Consider the following 20,876-nt stretch of genomic DNA (forward strand, 5'->3'; position numbering starts at 1 on the left):
CATCCCTCTTTGCTCCCACTTTATGTCAGAGGCACTTGCTCAAAGTTAATTTCTCAAGTGTCCCCTTTACTCGTTAACCGATTACCTTGGCGTCATCTTTGCTACGTGTGCATACTGCAAATATCGTTCCATCTTTAGTCAGCAGAAAATTGATCCATGCAGTTTGTGACCTTTAGTTGAAGCTGGTGGATGTTGAACATTATTTGATAGCTAAAAGGTCAATAACTAGTCATCACTGAGCAAGCTCCTTGAACCAAGGTCCTCCAAAGTCATGCTCAGCAGGCTGTTACATTTGACTGAACGTAAATATGTGCTTTAACTCTAATCAATGTAACTAATGACTGACCTGTGATCATTAGGAAAGTATGATTGGAAAAAACAAATTCTGCTTCAGCCTGGGGAGCCCATGCCAGATCAATGTTGCCATGACATTCATTGCACGTGTTAATCCCATCCAGTGTTTCGCCCATGTTAATGTGACATTTGTGCGAGAAGCAGATTGTCATTGTCGCGGCCTCCAGGGATGGAGGCAGACATGCTGGAAATCCAAAAGCGGAGGGATGAGTTGGGGACAGAGAGAGTGTCACATGCAGGTGTCCCTTCCTCTCCCATGTGAGGCACTCGGGAGAGAGTGGGAGGGTGTGTGCGTGAGGGGGGCCGATGCCAAGAAATCTTCACCATTATGAGGAAGAAAATGCCCAGGTTTTCTTCAGCCAGATATTAAAAAGATACCCAAACATAAATCAATCAGTGGAGAAAATTTTATTTTCTCTCTCACATATCCTCTGTTTCCTCACTGTCTCTCTCAACCTGCTCAGCTTTACTCTGTGTGTGTGTGTGTGTGTGTGTGTGTGTGTGTGTGTGTGTGTGTGTGTGTGTGTGTGTGTGTGTGTGTGTGTGTGTGTGTGTGTGTGTGTGTGTGTGTGTGTGTGAAAGCAGAAGTGTGTGAGCACGAATTACTGTGTGTGTAAATAAAGTTCGTAGCCTATTAGAGCTTTAAGAGAAGCTTTAAAAAGTGTTTGTGCCATAGGACTTGTAATGTATGAAATAAAATATGTATTTATACTCAATCATGATGAATATAATTACATACAGCACAGTATTATAATGATATATCCATGAATGTACAACTGACGCTTCTGGCATTTTTGTTGGTATTTTTCTGATTGTGATTTTCTACACAATGACTTTTTTGAGCAGTCTTTTACCTCTCTCCATGGCAGTGTTTCAGAGCTGTGTTTTTTGATTGTACTGGAGTGATTCTCAGCTTGCATAATTATGTTCTTTTTTCCTCCTAATGAATGTATTGATTGTATAAAGAGTGTGTCTTACTGTGCTGTGAGAAAGTATGCAGAAATGTGTTTGCTGATATTTTTGAATGAAGAAATAAAGAACAGTATGTCTAATGGTTGAGATACAGAGATGCTGGTGGACTGTGTCTTTCTGTCTGCAAACAAAATCACACTAAAGTCTTGACTTCCCATTCAATACTGTAATCGATCACTAAGATACAGCTACACACACCTAAGCCATAAAGGAAATCGAGGAAGTGTAGGAGTGTCTTTTTTTATTCTATATAGAGGCCTCTCTGAAGTTTAATTTCTTCCTTCATAAAGAAATAATTGTACCAATTTACAGCTACAATCCAGCACTTCCAAACAGGTTAACACAGTATTGAATAGAACTGAACTAAAAACTGCCACATTAGTTTGATTACTATCCCCCTTTATGCAACTTCTCCCTGTAAGAGGTAAAATATGTGACATAAACATGTTTTTTTTTTTTTATATATATATGAACCCATATATAATGTTAAGTAACGGTTTTTATTATCACTTGGATTCAGGGAAAAATGGTTTCTAAATGATTTGCCAATAATTTCTCATGATTTCAGAACAAAACAGTAAAATTTGTCAACAAACAATATTCAGCATACTGTAATGCAGCCACTTACTCGTAAAAAGTGGTGCACATTTTTTACATAAATAAGTATAGCAGAAAAGCCAGCATCTAACATAAACGTAACCATCTTGGACAGAATTTCTCTTGTTTTTTTGACATTATATAAATCCAGTGATCCAAAATGCTGTTGTTTAAATGAGGTGAGCTGCACACTAAGGTGTTTGCCTCTACTATGCACACACTCCAGGAGATCTATAATAGGAGGTGAATGTTGATGGATGAACATTTGCATGGGCACCTGACCTTAAAGCATCTTTAAAAACACACTGCAGAGCACTTCCAGCGTCCCTGGGTAGATGTTAATATGATAACAGCTTGTTCTAATAAAGGAGAATAAACACTTGAACAATGCAGTGACAAAAAGAGATCAGCAGTCCAGTCCAGGTGATAATCACAAGCTCAGAGATAGAGAGGAGGGATTCAGCCATGTGTATAGCACTTGTATGACTTGTGTTGTGTGGACAACTAATCTGTTTACACAGTCAGATTGTGGGTACTCGCCTCCCATTTGGGAACAAAAAGCAAGTCCTCATAATGTAAATCAGTACATTTTATGTGAAGACTGTAAAGCCTCCAGAAAATGGCCATAATGTTCTCTGAAGTGATGGAAACACGACTGTGTATGTGTGTGTACGCCCAATTAAAGTCTTTGACACCAGCGCTGACTCAGCTGACACTTTGTCCCTGTCAGTGTCAGGATAAGTGAGAAACAGAGCATAATGTACATGACAAGAAACACACGCAAGAGAAGATGCTATTTTATTCGCCTATAATCACCTCTGATTGAGGAGCAACACAAGTGTGTCATCTCCCAAACTGCCCTGGTTACATCAGCAGTTACAGTCAGCCAATGTCTGACTTGCTCATATTCATAGTCTACCAATCGTGAATACACACAGCTCATGACAAACCAATTAACACCTCACTCACAAAAAACAAAAACACTTACTCACTGTTGCTTCCCCACATAACGGTGAAGTTAACAGCAGCTGAATAAGAAGATCAGAGTGTCCGTGTCAGTGCGACAACCTGCAACAATAAAACCACATCACGGTAGATTGTATGAGCTGAGGTTCGCTGTACTTTTCATCTACACACTAATATAAATATATATACAGTATAATCCATCTGATAAATGTCCTGCCAGACCTTAACCATGTGAGGTTTGGCCGGGAAGGGGAGAGTTACACAGAGAAGGAGAAAATGAGAGAATGAAGAGAGAAAGATGGAAGGACTGGGAGAAAAAAACAGTGTGTGTGTGTGTGTTTATGGCCAAGTCATAGCAGTATGCTGCTGCAGTAACAAAGATGGATGAGTCTGTCTGATGCTGCTGTGAAGGGGCTGCTGCTGATTCTGAGTGTGCGTGCACACAGGTATTCACATTCACTGATTTCTTTCTTTCTTTCTTTTTAAAGTCAAGAGTATAAAAAAGGTGACAAAAACCTTCTCTGAGCATCACTGTAAAAAAAAAAAGGACATTTTAAATGTGTGTGTCAAAACTCTGTTATGTTCAGGCAGGGACAATAAATCATCCATTGAAGGGACACATGTCTCCGAGCTGCTTCAGTTCAGGGTCCTGGTGTTGTGCATGCAGTCACACTGTTACGGCTTACAGGGACCAGCCACACTGTAAATGTAGTTTTCTTCAAGTAGCCTATGTGAGTATTTTCTTCTCTAATGAGGGAGTAAAAGACAGGTAGTTTCTTTGGGAGGTTCACCTGTAATTTAAATTAGGTTAGGATGAGAAAAGGATGAGGTGTCTAAATAAGAGGTCCTCTGTGGTTATTTCCAGACCAAGAGCCTCCTATGTTGACAGAAATGTCACTGTGTGTGTGTGTGTGTGTGTGTGTGTGTGTGTGTGTGTGTGTGTGTGTGTGTGTGTGTGTGTGTGTGCGTGTGCGTGTGTGCGTGTGTGTGCGTGTGCGTGTGTGCGCGTGTGTGTGTAAAATAGGATACAAACCTGAGCTGTGCCTCTACTTCACACAAAATCTGAGACTTTGAGTGAGATCTGAGTTACTGATGGTATCACGAGCAGCTCTGAGATCAAGGAGGACCACGATACAGTGCTGCCCTGATCCAGCAGATGTAAAACATAAAGAATCATTTCAGATTTTTTTTGTTGCAGTTTGACTAAAACTCAGAATGAACATTTTCAAAGAGCTCTCGTCTGTTGATTGTAAGATAATGAGAGATGATCCTCATAAAGCAAACCTTGACCAAGACCAGAGTTGAGCCTTGATTTTCAGTATAAGTTTTACTCCTACACATGACAGTGAGAAATTGGCTTAATGGAGTTTTACAATGAACTTTTACGAGTCTGAGGAGAAGGCGAGCTTTAATGGTGGAGATTTCTAACATAATTTATAGATTCAAATAAAGTTCTTGGATTATATTGATTACTACTTCTACTTATATCACTCGCAAAATAATTTGCTCTTGCGATTGTTATGGATTCACAAGATCCTTCAGTTGCAGATGAAACACAAGCATGTCCACTTACCCGCAAGGGCAGCATCACATGAAGCTTTTTTATCAGTTTAAATCACAAACTGCTCATGTAATATAAGGTGTCTTTACAAGGAGTGTACACAATAACAGTAACAATTTAATACAGCGGCACAAACTACCACTGTGTGTTATTATTATACTGTACATAACAGTGAGGAGCTTGCAGTACTGTTGCACTGGACTGCATTGCATTTCCTCTTTACACACAGGTGTTACAGCACACACTGTACATGGGTGACTCTAATATTGTCCTCACAAATGTTTTATTCATTGCAGAGATGTATTGGATTGTATTACACTGTTATTATATCTGTCTCCGTGTCTATCTGAGATGTAGGTGTCTGTGTCTGCTCCAGGCTCTCTCTCAAAGACTTATCTCCCTCACTGAGTAATAACTGCTGTCATTATTATTTGTGTAATCAGACCTAGCGTTTGAGAACGAAAAACAAAACAAAGACATTGGAGACGACTGCACTCAATCTTGTACCTCAACTGATGAGGTTCAAGATCTTCACACAGAAAAGCGCAGAAATGTGACAAACAAGTGATTTTCAAACAGCTTTGCTCATATCAGTGACACCAGTAACAATTTATACCTGTGCCTCTTTCGGACTGGGACTGAAGCTGGTGGAAAATTTAGTGGTGACAAAATTATATTCTGGAGTCATTACTTAGCCTTTGAGTGGTTCTTTCAGAGGACATTTGTATTCTGACACAAAGTGACTCAGGCAAACAACTTGGACTGTTCCAGACAGTGGACTGAAACAAATCATATATTAAAGTATGATGATAATATTGTCAAAGAGAAGGACATTTTTTGGTCATTTTTGCAACCTTAAAGGCCATGAAAACCTATTTTCTTTTTACTATGAGCAACATGACTCAAGTTAGCAGTTCTGAATATTTTAGTGTCCAAATTTATGTGTGCTGTTTTGTGTATGCTCTCCGTACTGGCTTGATAGGGCAGTGGGATTTATCTGTCGCTGTTTAATCAGCATTGTGTGAACTTGTTTAGGAAGGGCCTGAATGTAAATGACAGCCCTCTATATATAAAAGTCCCACAGTACAGGTCTAAAAGTGAACTGTGGTGCTTTCCTGTAGCTGAACAAAAATGATGTACACTTTTTTCATTTAGTTATTCAGAATAGGCCCATTTCACGAAATCACATTGTGTGTATCCTTTCTTATACAAAATCTGTACATCTATTTTAATGCATATCTTAGCTCCTATATTGTTTATCTCCAGGTTTTCTATCTTGCAGCCTCCTTTTTTCATGTTTATTGGAGCACTGCTCTTTGCACTCTTTGCAAGTGAATGTCACCAACTAGCAAATCAGCGTGAAAGTGGCAGCAAGAAGTTTTCATCATGTTTTAGCAAGATACCAAAGAAAAAAACAGGAATTCACTCGTGAGCATTGGTCCATAGAGCTACAATCATTCAAATACTGCAACAGGGTTCCTTTAATGAACGGAAGTGAACTTTTACTGGTTAATTTAGTCATTAATATTCAGTTCCAGCCTGTAGCACCATCAAGCTCACAGGGGTCCACTGAGTCTTAATCACCAACATGAGAGGTTTCAAACACCTCTCATGTTGGTGATTACGATTCTAAGATTCAGTTGTTTTGGAACAGAACTGTGGACTTATTGTATTATGATTTCACTAAAATACATTGATTGTCAAATGATTTTATGAATGATTCAGCAGCCCAGTGAAAACACACCGATCGTTAATACAATAAAGCCACAGTTCTGTTCCTTATATGCATTTTATATGCACTGGTAAACTGTTGTCAAATTTTTAATGATCAATTTGTTATTTTTGGAGGTAAAAGAATATATACCGTCATGTTCGACAAGTCAAAGGCCACGTTTCTGTTTAATGCTAACCAGAAACCAACTGAGTGCCTGTCCCTGAGTACATTCATGTAGCCTAGCACCAATGTCTTTCCTATGATAGAGCCTTATGAATCCATGCTAATCCCCCTTTCATCACACCTAGTCCTCCTCCCCAGCTGCCTTGCCTCTGGCTGTGAATATCTGCCCATTTAATGTATCACCTGCTGTGCAACCCACTCTGCTTTCATCAGGCTAACCACACCACCTTGATGTTGGAGTAGCTTTTTTAATTCAGAGTGGTTTGAGGATCAAACAAACTGCAAGTCCAAAACAACTACAGGAACAAAAGGTCACCTGTGAAGTTGACACTGACAGCAATATTATGGGTAAAATATTATGCAAATGCACCTGACAACTTTGTTTGCATCATGAAGGATCTGTTTAAATACCGAAAGACCACATAGCACTGCAATTTGATCAGATGATATTCTATCATGTGGTGCACGGCAATAATTCCATAAAACCACATGAAATATAACAAAATAATCTCCTTTTCCTGCACAAAACCTACAATACTGTGTGAATCCCTCCCTTTGGTTCAAAACAATAAAGGAAGGTTTAATGAGCGAGTCCAGCAGCTGACAGTAAAGCTGTGACGCATGGCCAAAAGAGCATTGCTGCCTTCCTGAGGGACACATTGTGAAGTGATGGCAAATACAAAAGGATGACCACAGGTTTAATGAGCGAGAGGAACTCTTCTTGTGGCCCCATATTACCATCACCTCCCTTTAATGATGACCTCTCCCAACTGCTCCTCCTCTTCCTTTTTTCTCTAGAGTTGACACTACTCCCGCAGCAGCTTTTAGCCAACTCCATCTTTAATCACAATTCAAGCAGTGCTTCAAAATGCAAGAACAAATGGCAGCAACGGCCATCCATCACAATCCTGGAGCTGAGAAAGAAACTGCATACGTGATGAGGTGTAGAAACAACACAATGCAACAACATTTTGCTGATCAGGTTCATTTTTCTTGCTGTTTTCCAACCGTAAACTCACTGACCCAACTTTTGAAAATGTGCACACTACTTTGTTATTCAATGACATCTCATAGATTTTGCACATAACTGATGAAAAAGTTTGGATCGAGATTGACTGCAGCGACTGAGCTGAATCATTATAACTGAAACACACTGATTAAATACAAAAATTTCAACTACTATCCATGATGAAGTAGATGATAAACCAAAAGTCTGATGCCGGGCTTCATTGAAAGAGATGCGCAACATGTTGATAGATGCAAACAGGCAACTTATAAATCCTAAATCATAACTGCTTAGGTGTGCCTTAGTATTGGTGTGCATTTAACTGCCACGAGGTCTGAAAAGATGAATGCGGCTGGTGGCTCAGGCCGTAATTTCCACTGGGACTGAAATCTTGTTTCTGACAATCTTGCTGTTATTGTTCATGGTTGATTTTCTAACAGAAAGGGTTAATTACAGACACAGGGCTATAAGAGCCCGTCTGTGTCCGGAAGAAATTAATATAAAAAGGTGCCTGAATAAAAGGATAAGGCCGTGAAAGATAGTTCCTTGTTGCAAAGATGCAATAGAAGTCTGTCTAGCCCTCCAAGGGTCACGTGGGAGAAAACATATTGATAAATTGAGCACTATAGGTAATTTGGAAGTGAAGGTTTTTGCAAATAACACAAAATAGATTCAACGAAACAAAACAGAAAAAAACAGGGTTTTGTAACAGCAATAACACATTTAGCCAAAATGTTGCTGACCTGAAGTTTTATGACATTAATGAAGATGATTTAGGCTTTTTAACAAATAATTGACAGTGTGCCACATTAGGAAATGGTGATTTCTTTTTTTTTTTTTTTTTTTTTTTTTTTTTTTTTTTTAAGACAGGTTGCCACTAAGAGCACTGATATGCCTATCATTTCTTTTATGGGTATGACACCTTCATTTTCTCTTTTGGTTTGTTTAGGAAACAATCCAGGGGGTTTTGAAATGATACTGGTTGTGGATGTTTAAGTGTTGGCTTTATATTGCAACATAATCCAGAATCAGTGATGCAGTGATGCAGCTGCTGATGTTGGTGAGCTTTGAGAGGTTGATGAGGGGCTCTGACTCCATCCTCCACAACGCCCTTTACCACCCTCTAGGGAGCTCCCTTTGAGCCTCCGGCCCTCCATTCGGAGGACAGGCACCGCAAACAGGCCCCTTCATCTGGCAAAATGACAACCACTGACAATGAGGACCAACCTATTTGACACAGGGCAGACTCCAAAGACATTTTGTTCTCCTGCCGCCAGCTGTTGGCCTTGGCCTGCACACTCCTGTGCAACTTCAAAGAGAGGTGAACAAAGTGACGAACGGCAGATAGGGAGGTGGTTATAGAGCGATAGTGTGATGGAGAGGTGTGGGTATAGAGTGTGACAAGCTAAAAGGAGGCAAAGGAGCAGCAGATCCCTCTCATTTCCTCAGAAAGCAGACTGCTTTAACTGCACAGCGAGGGAAAGACATCTTTAATGCAACGCATGATGCAGCTTTGGAAGCCACACAAGAGGTGGACATGCACCAGTTAACCGCATACCACGGGAGATTTCCAACTATTCCACACTACTCGTCACTCCCCCTCTCGTTGTGATTAGTTTTTACAATCAGTGGGAGCAAATTGGAATTTGCTGACAGCCCATCAATCACGTCTTGGCTACAATCTGTTGAGCAGCCCGGCACGTGCCAGCAGACTTATCGTACAGTCAATTTCCCCTCAGACAGTGAAATATATCTTTGCGCCGCATGCGTATGGGACACATTAAGAACATTCAGTTTACATTTACCATTAAGTACGAGAGCGTGCTGCTTGTCACAAATATAATTTGTCTCAGGGGCCCTGGAACAACTCTGTTACTTACTGCTGTCTTATTTTACTCAACAATGCCCAACTGTGGTAAGAGGTATATTTGAATTTGGTTGACTGAGCTACAATTAACATGACGTTTTTGTCTGTGCCTCAAATAATTAAACATATATTCGTGACTTTTTCATGTATCTGTATCTTAGATACAATTTAACTTCATTACATTTTAGTTGTGGCATAATTAACCAAAAAAAATGTAATTCAAATGTGTGAAACGGTTCATTTAAACAAAATGGTCGAAAAATGTGCCACAATTCATTCCAGTTACTTTGCTCGCAGTTTGGAAAAAACCCAATTTGTTTTGCTCGTCGCTGATTATTATTTCCGCAAGTGATGGATAATAGCCTACTGAGTTCATCTCTCAATCAGTTATGGTTTTGAAGTTTACAAGAACTTTTATACATATGTAGGACTGGAAAACACACAGCTTAAAAGCCATGAAAACACACTCCTAAGGCTAGTAAAGCCATGAATACAAAAGGAAGGTTAAATGTTTGGGGAATTTCCTCTCATTTGTAAAGAAAAAAACAAACACTTGCACACCACTCTTCTGCAGCTCCTGCTGAAGTCTTGGTTCACCGAGTTCATAGTGTTCAGCAGTCTGGAGAGGTAGATGCAGTCTCTCTCCTTTTCTCCCTCGCCAAATCCTTCAACTGTACTCAATACGAAAGAGAGTGATTAATTAGTATGGCCAGCAGCTATAAAGGGTCCAAATAAGTTGTCATCACTGGTCCCGAGGGTGTCTCTCGGTTCAAAACAGATCACACTGCCATTTCGCTCCCTCAGACCTTGCAGTTATGTGCTCACATATAGTTAATGCTATCCAAAACTCATCGGGCTAAACTTAATTTGTGGGCGGCGGTGGCAATAGCAGCAATTCCTATCTTTGATTGAAGAAGTAATCAGTGGTGGAGGTAAAAGCCGAGTCATTTGATATTCTGATCAGTCGCCGTGCTCACATAGACATCTTGCTGTTGCCATCTAATAGTAGCACAGAGCATAAAGTTAGGAAGTGTGGTCATTATTTTTAGAGAGCCATTCCAGCCTGACAGCTGTGAAGTAAAACATCAAACCGCCCCGCCCCCATCTCCTGGATCTCTGGGGTACTGTTGTGATTTCCCTCATAATAAACCAGCCACAGTAACTGCTCAGGGATCTGTATCGAACCGTGCATGTTCAAAAGGGTATCAGCATGTTGCCTGATATGCCATCATGCTTGTGTTGTGCTTATGTGTGCACAGAAAACTGGGACCATCTCATTAAAAACCAACATCCAGAAATGAATCCTTGATCTTAATGGATTTCTTTCCTATTTTAGTCACATGAAATGAAATGAAATGAAATGAAATGAAATGAAATGAAATGAAATAAAAGAGAGAAAGAGCTTCCTTCAGTGCAGGGAAACACATCTTGTGACAATTCATCACGAGTCCAATGACAAATGGTGTTTTATGGCACAATCAGGCAGCATAAGAGAAGGCTGGCTATGAAGTCCATCATAATTATAGTGACATTTGTCCTTTAACGACAATGAGTAATTTGACAAAGGAGGAGGAGACGATAGGTGGCGAGTGGCGGTAATACAAGAGAATAACAGAGAAATGTTCCCACTGAAAGACAACAAGATGAGAAAATGTTAAAATAGCAGAAACATTTTTTAAGTTTTGTTGCACAGAATATAAGTGTATTTCAATAATACATAAATCATTGTGTTGCAGAGACTCTACATCTTTTATTACCAAAACTGATTTAACTGTTATGTATTAGTATCACACTAATGTTTGGTTTTACATTAAGATGTAAATAACAGTTGGAGTGATGTTAAAACTGAGTCATTTCATGTAGTTGTTCTTCAGTATGATCACTAGAGGGCAGCAAACACAGGATTCTAAATACATTTAGGCCAAAAATATATTATAATTTTGATTTGATCTATATCCTATGATCGAGTCATTTATTATTCGTATAGCTGCATAGCTGAAATAATTTAATATTATTTACATATTAAAATACATTTTTACAAAAATCAATAAATATAAGAAATGACCAAATACACACATTTACTTCTGTAGGTATGCTTTGTATCCAATACTTGAAAATGTTTAAGGCACATTAGATGCTAAGATTCTCCCTTCATGGGGCCATTTGGTCCCAAATTGATGAGTAAGATCTATTCATGGCACTATTCATCATTTTTAGAGCACCTTTTTGAATTATGGTACCAATCAGTTTGAGTGTTTGTCATAAATATTAAATTCCTGAAAAAAACATTAGGCAAAACCAGACTTAAACTGCAGACTTGTGCTGCAACATATTTGGTAAGCAGTAGATGGCAGCAATAATATCCACAAACCTGTCGGAGTCTCTATCCAAGAATCTAGAAGAGGAAGGAGGAGGAAGGAGGAGGAGGAGGAAGGAGGAGGAGGAAGAAGGAGGAGGAAGAAGGAGGAGGTGTTTTTTTTTCTGTTTAAAAAAGGGTGTTAGTGCTGTTTAGCTGTCTGAGACAACTACAGAACACAGTTTCATGTTGTGAGCTGACTTCTGCTGAGAATCAAACAAGGTTTTCTATATTTTCCAGGTGAGTAATTGTCAGCAGAACTTTGTAGTATGATTTCAGAGGTGGGTATTTTAAGTCACTAAGAGTGCAACACATGGCAGCTGAGGTACAGTACAGTTGTTAGCCAGGATTGTCTTTTGTTAAAGCCAATGAGAATCTGTGTGCTTACTTTTTTTTTTAAATTTTAGGATTAAAATGAAGATGTACAGATCAAGAATCTGTTGGGAGTTACTTGTAACAGGGAGCTCAGTGGTTGGGTTTTTACCAGTGAGGTGGACTCTGTCATACTCATGTTCTGGTTCTCAGTCAGATCCGATGTGTGCAGAGATGCAGAACAGCAGCAGCAACAACGGTGTGATTGGCTATCAGCAGCTGAGGGGAAGATGGACGACCCTGCTGAACCGCCTCAACGATGAGCCCAAGGTGACCTAAAACTTAACAACTGCACCTGTCCAGTTTTTCTTTCTTTATCCATCGTGTACTTTCACCTTTTTGTCGACCTTCCCTCCCAGCTGTATTGTGTCATTCTGTCCTCAAAAGGTAGCTCTGGTGATGAACTCAAGAATCGGGCAGTATCTCAGCAGACACCCTTCCTTGGCTCTCGCAGTGTTGGTGTTCGGCGCCATGGCTGCACTGCCGACGGGACTTTTCCTCTCCTTTGCTCTTGTGACTATGACTATGTCGGTGGTGGGTTTTGTTTTCTTTGAGGGTAGGTGAACTCAACTCAAACGCTGCATTGTTTAATGACACTGCACCTGACGATTCTTTTTGCAGCCACAAACCTGGGATTTCTTCTTTGTGTCCATCAGTGTTCCTGCTGTTTGTCGGGGGGGTAACTCTGCTGAGTGTGCTGTCTGGCATCGGCTTCTTCTCTGTCCTGGTTTCAGGCATCATTTATGCTTCGTATATCACCATCATCAACCCCTTGTACCGTAATTACCCACATCTGACAAAGGTAATGGACTGACAAATCAGCACGAGTTGTTTCATTAATGCACACTAAATACTTGTGGCCTACTTAGAAGAGAGAATAACTGCACAAGAAGCATTTTTAGGTTCAAGTCTCTGGTGGCAATGTACAATCGTCAATATGAACATGTCAAGGTTGCATCTGCCACTTACTGAAAGGTGGTCAGAACATCAGTGATGCTAAAAATTTGTGGAGTTTAATTGGGTCATCATTCCTATTGTGATATTGTACACATAATCATGTTACGTTTATTTTATTCTTTTATCCGATTGTTTTCGTCTGACCAGAGAGGTCCGATCCAGGGGAAGGAGAGTGAAAGTGAACCTTCAGAACAAAAGGAAATGCAGTAGTTTGATGCCTCCTCTTCTCTCTTGATTGGGAATACCTGAAGATGACGGCTTATTTTAAGAAAGAATTTGTGGACTCAACTGTTTACTTTATCCAAATAAGCCTGTGTTTGGGGAAATAAGGGTTAACTCTCAAAGTATTTTGTGCGAGTGGTCGGATATAATCTTTATTGCAATAAATTAAACTGAATGCACTCATGTCTTGTGTAATGGTGGATTTATTTCTTCATTTCTGATTCTTCTTCCTGTCTTTTTTTAAAAGCAAGTGGGATAATGTATATGGAATAATTAACTAAATTATACAGGTGTCTAAATGCTAGATCGGCAACATAAGGGTACTTAATGTGATTAAATGTAAATGTTGCCTCTCTCTGACATGTTCTGTTCACTTGCTCATAGTCAGCTGGTATACTGTTATTGATCGGTGTAATAATGTCAAATTGGCTGGAAGTGTAAGATGTCACACGACAAACTAATTAAGAACACGGGTGAAAATATTGATCCTCAGTGTTAGTAGTAGTGGTCAACAACTCTGAAGGGTACCTTGAAAAGCAGTGTGGATTTTATTGTTGCTTGCATCATTTTAAACATCAAACAGCAACAAGAATGGAGGGTTAGTCTCATGAAATCTTTAATGGAGGTGATATCATGCAAAAGAAAATCTTGAATTTTTTTTTTTTTTGTAAAGAAATTTGAAATAATTTTTTTTAGGAATTACTCATTTCAAAAAGTTGACGAGTCCTTTAAATTGGATAAAAACGTACCCATTAAACACCATCACTCCGACTCAGTATTGGAGCATCATAACTCCACAATATCAGATGTGTTTACTTGCCCACTGTCCAGACATACAGTTCGTCTATGTGCCAGATATCAAAACACTTCTTACCCCAGTGTAGGAAATGTTGTCGCTCATTTTTTTTTTTTTTTTTTTTTTTTTTTTTTTATTGCTTTATTCTCTTTTTATTGATTTTAGCCTTAAATGACGAGTCACCACTGCAAGGTACTTGATGGGTTTGTTACTGGGTGCAATAAAAGCTGAACAAAAAGGTTTGTGCTCTATCTACATCCAAAATGTGACAATCTTATTGAAAGATTGTATTAAATCTATATCAAAGCCATAAAACAGCTGATCTTAAAATACAGTGAGAAGAAGTATACAGTTCGTAAACACATCTTCTTTTAAATTTCAAATGGAGACGGCCACCATTTGAAATTACTGATATCTACAACAAAATGATTCCTGGCATTAAAGTCATTTATTTGATGGGTCTTAGATTTAAGATTAAGCTACAAATTCTCTTACAAGTTTTTCTTTTTACAAAAAAGTTTTGATTGTTGAATGAGAGCAACCTGGTAAAATGTTCAGTCTTCTTTTTTAGAAAGCAACATTTTTTACAAAACGATGAGTGCGTTGGTGTGAAACACCTGATGTTGGCCTCTTTAAATGTTTCTAAGAGAGGGAACATGTATTACAGTCTGGGTATACAATTACCTAGATAAAAAAAAAAAGTCAAAGTAAAAAAAAAAAAGAAACTACAACACTGCGAGAAACTGGACTTAATCTTTGTCAGGCACTCGATACATTACTCTTTATCGCACTCTTTAATAAGACTGTACATTTTGTGCATTTCATTACCGAGTCAAACAAGGTACTTCTCAGAGTCGATCGTATTTGTGACATTATAAAAAAATAAAAAAACATAAGCGTATACACCTCGCATGTAGAAAAAAAAAAAGAAGAAGGAAAAAAAAAAAAAGCCTTTTCTCCTATTTGAACATCAATGAAAAGAAGCTTAAGGCAAGATGCTGAACACAGAAATCCAAAGGTTGTTCTGGGATGATCTTTGTTCAGCTCTGGTGTTGGTTATCATTTACCAGTTCCATCAGCAATCATCAAGAAGACTAGTGTTTTACCCCGATAGTTGGCTCTCTGTCTCAGGCATCCATTGCTATAGGTCATGAGATTCCATGGTGTCATCTCCACACACCCTGAGTCTGCTGAGAGTCGCCGTCTCCACCGTCACGGTTTTACGCTGGCAGGCTCAGCTTCTTGCCTTTCAACACTGAAGAATGAGACATGAAGTTGTCAGGTAAGAAACATCATTAGGCCCAGATTTGTTCCTATACGTGATTCATGCCTCTTGTCATTGACACTATTCAAGTGCCCGTTTCCTTCTTCAAGGAGCTTTTCAAGCGAGACTCCTTGATTTGTGCTCATTAGTTACAACCTATGGTGGTCAGCTAACAAGTCTTTTCAACCACATCGTTCCAGTAACTGTGAAGCCCTCAGGGACTTAACTAGAAACTGAATAACCCTCGAGAGACGCATTTTCACACGGAAGAAACAAGACAAAGGCGTGTTGTTCGTTGTGCTTCTTGAAACGGAGACGCAAGAGGCGCATGTTCCTCACGTTCACTCCTTTTTTCCCCCCGCGTCAATTGCGGCTCCTCTCTCTTAGCTCTGCTTTTTCTCATTTGTATACTTGTATTATAATAATAATAATAATAATAACAACCATAATAATATTAATAATAATTCATAATGCAAAGAAGGTCAATACTTCCTAAAATGTTTCTGGGTTCTTGTTGCCACAGTGTTAACAGGCTTCAAGTAATAACCACTACATCAATGAAGACCTTTAAGAGATCATTTATGAAAATTAACTAAAAAGAAGAAACCCAAGATTCAAACCTAGACGAAAACTGCTGTGTTGAAAAGACTGTACAGAAATAACTGACTGTAATGACTTATGAACGAGGCAAGAGAGAGGTTGACCTAAATCGAAGCTTCTCCCATATTTGGAGACCTACGGGTCATTTCACAGATGCGGTAATTTTTCTCCAGTAATGCCATTTCAAATATTGCATTAGTGTGACTAGTTGCAGCTTCAGAAGCACTTTAATTTGATCACGGGGGAAGCAAAGGTTTCTTTCAATTGTAACTGTAAGAAATATGACGTAAAACACACTGAACTAAAATGCAACCATATCAGCTGAGTCAACGGCGCATTTCCAAATTTAGTCTTTTTAGCACAAGATTTCCTTTATGCGTTTCCCGGGAGTGCATTCCCATTCCCAGTGGAGGGAATTTGATCTTAAAGACCGAAACTTTGGAAAATACCCGCTTCATTGAAGAAACTCTGACCTCGTAATATCTGAAAGGCTGAACTTTAGAAATCGTGTTAGCGATGGTTTCAGGGCCCATGTGACCAGAAGGAATGATTACATCAAATGATAATTTGTTAGGGTTTTAATGCGTGCGTGTGTATAGGCACGAGTGTTGGATAAATATTTCATGTCTATATAATTAACACTACATGAATCTTTTAGCTCCCTTGGTACCGCCTGATAATTATGTCCTTTAACTAACATATAAGGCAAGTGTCTTGGACTTCATGTCATCGGCGCAATATAAATAAATTCAGGAAAATCCTTTGTTTTGTTTGATACTCTAGGCTGGACTACCGTTCCTTATTATCAGGATGTCCCATTCACTCTTTAAAAAGCTTGATCCAAAATATGCTGATCATATTTCATAGATTATATTTCTCCTGTTTTAGCTTCTCTTCATAGGGCTTCCCATAAAAATCAAGAATATAATTAAAAATTCTTCTCCTTACTTACAAAGCTGCTCATGACCAAGCTTCATCTTAGAGATCTCATGGTATCATATCACCCTAATAGAGCATTTTGCTGAGTGCTGAGTGCTGGCCTGCTTGAGGTTCCTAAAGTTTTCAAAAGGAGAATAGGAGGTAGAGCCTTCAGCTTCCAGGTCCCTCTCCTGTGAAACCAGCTCCTGGTTTGGGTTCAGGAAGCAGACATCCTCTCTTCTTTTAAAATTAGGCTTAAAACATACATACCCAATGTATATCGTCTCTGCTGTTTTTTTTTTTTTTTTTTGTGGAGAATTCTCTATCTAATTTAAAGCTTACTTACAGACTCTTTAAAAGAACTATCAAATGCCACACTGGATGATACCAATAGGAAACTCACCTTTGGTGACATAAAGGTAGAAGAAGTCACAATAGAGGATAGTCTGGACCACGCCGGCCACAATGGCAATCATGTCGAAGAAGCCCTCGAAGTAGAAACGCCAGATCCAGTTGAAGAGATAGAGGGCCCGGTAGAGGCCCAGGCAGAACAGGTAGTGGGTGGTGATCGTCTCAGCCTCACCGGTCTTGCTGATCATGAAGAGCTGCGGCAGGATTGCCACCGACTCCAGGTAGATGGAGAATGTCCAAAGAATCTGAAGACAGACACGTTTAACTTGACCGTGTTCTCTCACACTAATGAGTTAATAATTCATGAAATGTGTCGGACAAGTTGAACCCACTTCTAGGAAAGAGAAGTCGTGGTTGATGAGAACAGAGAGACCTCCGACAGGAACAACCAGGAACTCCACTCTGAAACTGTCGTGGTTTCCGTCATAGGTGGCCCTGAACTTCATGTAGATCAGGTAGACCGTGGCGTACGAACAGCCGATGTAGATCACCTGGCAAACGAGACAGAACAGCTCGTCGCTGGAGGTGCTGGGAGAAACATGGGATCCGTATGACGGGCTGCTGGTCGAGGCTGAGACGTGACGGGTGTCTTACCTTCATGCTCGTGTTGTACAGGGAGATGAAAGAAGTGAGCAGGTCCAAGTAACGTGTGGTAAACACGAGAGCAAACAGAATTTGGCTCTTTCCAGAGATACCTTCAACAAAAAAATATCAAGACATTTAGATTGGAGGTACGCAAACGCCATCAGCAACTTCAGAAAACAGCTTCACGAGTAGTCTGGATAAATCATGAACCATGCTTTTCCTTATTGGACAGTGACACCTACTGGAAATGTAATGAACGCACATCTGGAACGCAACAATCTCAGGAGGCCAAACGCAAAATATTTGCCCACTTTTGGACTTATTTTACAGGCATAAATATTTAAATTGTATGTACACAGGCCAATTTACAGAAAGCTTTTTCAGTCATTGTGGATGCAAAAACTGATGACTCGGCACTAACAAAGGTACGGATTTGTCCACTTTGACTTGTTCAGTGTTAGTGTAGTCTGTTCTGAGGTGTCCTATCAGTGCTCAGTGGCACTTTAAAGTTGTGCGATGATTGATATCGACTTCTTCAAGCCGTAATGTTTTCATTCTTTTCCTCTATGGTACTTCTCCGCTTGTTATTTCAGCCGACTCTTTATAAAACCATATCTGTCCATCTCGGAAGACAAATCAGCCCTCTGTTTTTACAATTAACCACTTTCAAAATTTCCCGATACAAATCAAGGCTCTAAGAACCGAGGATGTTATATGTTGCGCAGCTTGTAAAGTACTCCAAGGCAAATTAATGTGATTTGTTGGGGTTTTTTTGGTTGTACAAATAAAAATGTACTTAACACATCGAAAAAGGATTGAATTCTGTGAAATAATAATAGAATAGTAATAGAGTTTGACCTTGTACCTAAACGAGACTTCCACTAACCTAAAATTAAACAAATTTAACCCAAAATTAAACGTGATCATCTTTTAGTTTCTACCCCAACACAAACATTTAACTTTGACACTTAATCCCTCAGCTTTAAAAACCAAGTAGGACAATTATGTCCTATTGGCGTCAGTCAAGACAACAGACCAGGTTTCATTATTATCAGTGTTCTTGCAAGTACGATTAAAAAAATAAATAAATAAATAAAATAAAAAAGAAGTAAACTTTTTTTTTTTTATTCTTTTTTTTTTTTTAAAGTAAGTTCGCTACTTCCGTCGCGTCTCTGGGAACCGCCACGTCAGAAGCCAGACCAAAACAATCGAGCTCCGAGCCTCGAACTTAACAGAGCAGGAGAACACCGATGTGTGATGTGTACAGAAGGCAAAAAACAAACAAAAAAAACAAACAATCCGGTGACGATGTGGCAAAAATGGTACTAAATCAATCTGATAAGAGTTATTATATTTATATTCGTTGGCTCCTTCGTCTGCTCAGCAGCAGGGACCGACGTCCCTCAATCCGCGTTTGAAGCAACTTCATAGTTTACTCGCACATGCAAGACCGTGCAAAGGTTGTTATAATAAGGACACTATTATCACGAGCTTCGTTATTCGTTATATTTCCAGTAAATCCAGCAGCAGCTGCGATAATCATCAAAAGGTTTCTACGCTGCAGCTCCTCGGTTAGTTAGCCTCCGTTAGCCGTTAGCCACCGGCTCAAATGAATGAGTTGGAACCGTTAAGCAAGCGTAGCTAGCTAGCTTAGCTTTTGTGCCTAAAACGCCACGTTTCGCAGTTAACGAAACGCGCAGTTTGAACATAAGTCTTTAAGGAAACAACACGGCGGCGTTGTGTAGTAAAACTAGAGCCGGAGCTTCACCTGCACACGACCTGCTCTTCCATATTTTGAGTAGCAGGATGATGACAGCGGCCAGATGAGAAAGGTCTCCGGTCAGTCTGAAGACGTTCATCGTTGCGGAATGAATAAACGGACGCTGAAACGCAGGTGTCACCTCCGCACTTCGCTCCTTGACACTTTCTACGACGCCGCCGTCCGGTGTTGGGAGACAAGATCTGGGGGTTACACCGGGGCAAGCGGGATTCACCAGGATTGAAAATATGGCGAGAGTGCAAGTCGACGTGGAAGGGGGCGGGAAGAAACCACGCAGACAGATTTTAATTGGACGAAAGTGTGACTGACAGCTGCGTGAGGATCCGCCCACAGCGAGCAGAGCGGAGACCGCAACCCGAGCGCCGTTTGAAGAAGTTAATAAACCGGATCACAGACTGTATACGATGATTTATACAGTTTTATATACTTGTCCGTTTATGGGACGAGTACTTTGGTAGCATTCAACTGTATTTTGATATTTATACGTATAATAACCTCGTGATTTAAAAAGGTAATCTGTGTTCCTCAGATATTTAGATAGTTTTGCATGTAAAATATGAATCCGTAAAATAACTAGTATTTAGATCCTTTTCTTAAATAACAAATTAATTCAACCGAATGAAAGTATTAATACAGAAATGTAAAAATACTCCATTACAAGTAAATCCTACTCAAATGAATGTTCGAAAGTGTTAACAACAAATTCTGGGTAAGGTTTCAAGTAAAAGTACTGGTTTAGTCCTTCTGACAGATATATTTTACATCATTCGATTATTAATAGTGAAGGATCAGTGTGTAACCACCATGTTATGGTTGTAGCTGCTGCAGGTGGAGCTAATTTGAACTACTAGGGACAGTGAATAAATCTGAGGGGCGTCAGATGATTACTAGGAGAGAAGAAACAACAAAGTTCTGCCACAAATCTGTTTTTAGCTTTTAGACTTTTTCGCTAATCTTTTTTGGTGAAATATATCATCATTTGAATATTTATTGAAATGTAACAATGTGAGAGATTCAGAAGGAAAAAAAAAAATCCCTATTCAGTGGAACTGTTGATATCTCAGACATCTGAAATGTAACCCCGACTACACACTGAGATTTGGAAGATGTCACAAGACAAACAACTTGGAAACAATGAGCTTAATGATCTTTTTCCATTTGAATAGAGTTACTGTTAGTTTTACTCTTATTTTTCTACTGTATATACATGATTTTAAATCATTGATATGTTGAAGTCTTAGTGCTGGCAACATTTCTCTATACCGGATAGCTTTCTGAGTATCTGTAACCACACATTTTCATCTTTCCTAGATTGCTCTATCACCTGTACACAGAGAAGATTTTATTCTTGATTCCTATTTTCAGAAATGTTGCTTATATTGGGCAATAACAGGC

The 20,876-nt window shown here is 39.4% G+C and overlaps 2 protein-coding genes across 3 annotated transcripts; one reads left to right on the forward strand and one right to left on the reverse strand.

The window, feature by feature from the left end:
* Window positions 1-11,742: 11,742 nt before the first annotated feature.
* Window positions 11,743-13,302, forward strand: LOC138198031 (lipid droplet assembly factor 1-like). Of its 2 annotated transcripts, none has more exons than XM_069149146.1 (5): window positions 11,743-11,816; window positions 12,102-12,218; window positions 12,336-12,504; window positions 12,605-12,750; window positions 13,053-13,302. In XM_069149146.1, the coding sequence occupies exons 2-5, from the start codon at window positions 12,111-12,113 to the stop codon at window positions 13,113-13,115; spliced, it is 486 nt and encodes a 161-aa protein (XP_069005247.1). In that variant the 5' UTR covers window positions 11,743-11,816; window positions 12,102-12,110; the 3' UTR covers window positions 13,116-13,302. The 2 variants fall into 2 exon arrangements, with proteins under 2 accessions (XP_069005247.1, XP_069005248.1); XM_069149147.1 differs by having other exon boundaries at window positions 11,744-11,816; window positions 12,121-12,218.
* A 350-nt stretch (window positions 13,303-13,652) lies between these two features.
* On the reverse strand, window positions 13,653-19,719 carry LOC138198030 (ER lumen protein-retaining receptor 2-like). The gene is made up of 5 exons (XM_069149145.1): window positions 19,470-19,719; window positions 17,711-17,811; window positions 17,449-17,607; window positions 17,109-17,361; window positions 13,653-15,178 (listed from the first exon to the last, which is right to left on the reverse strand). The coding sequence occupies exons 1-5, from the start codon at window positions 19,558-19,560 to the stop codon at window positions 15,144-15,146; spliced, it is 639 nt and encodes a 212-aa protein (XP_069005246.1). The 5' UTR covers window positions 19,561-19,719; the 3' UTR covers window positions 13,653-15,143.
* Window positions 19,720-20,876: the final 1,157 nt, after the last annotated feature.

The sequence above is a fragment of the Embiotoca jacksoni genome, unplaced genomic scaffold, assembly GCF_022577435.1.
Source record: "Embiotoca jacksoni isolate LCO1_2020_lvr unplaced genomic scaffold, fEmbJac1.0.p SCAF_15, whole genome shotgun sequence".
In the NCBI taxonomy this organism is placed as follows: domain Eukaryota; kingdom Metazoa; phylum Chordata; class Actinopteri; family Embiotocidae; genus Embiotoca; species Embiotoca jacksoni.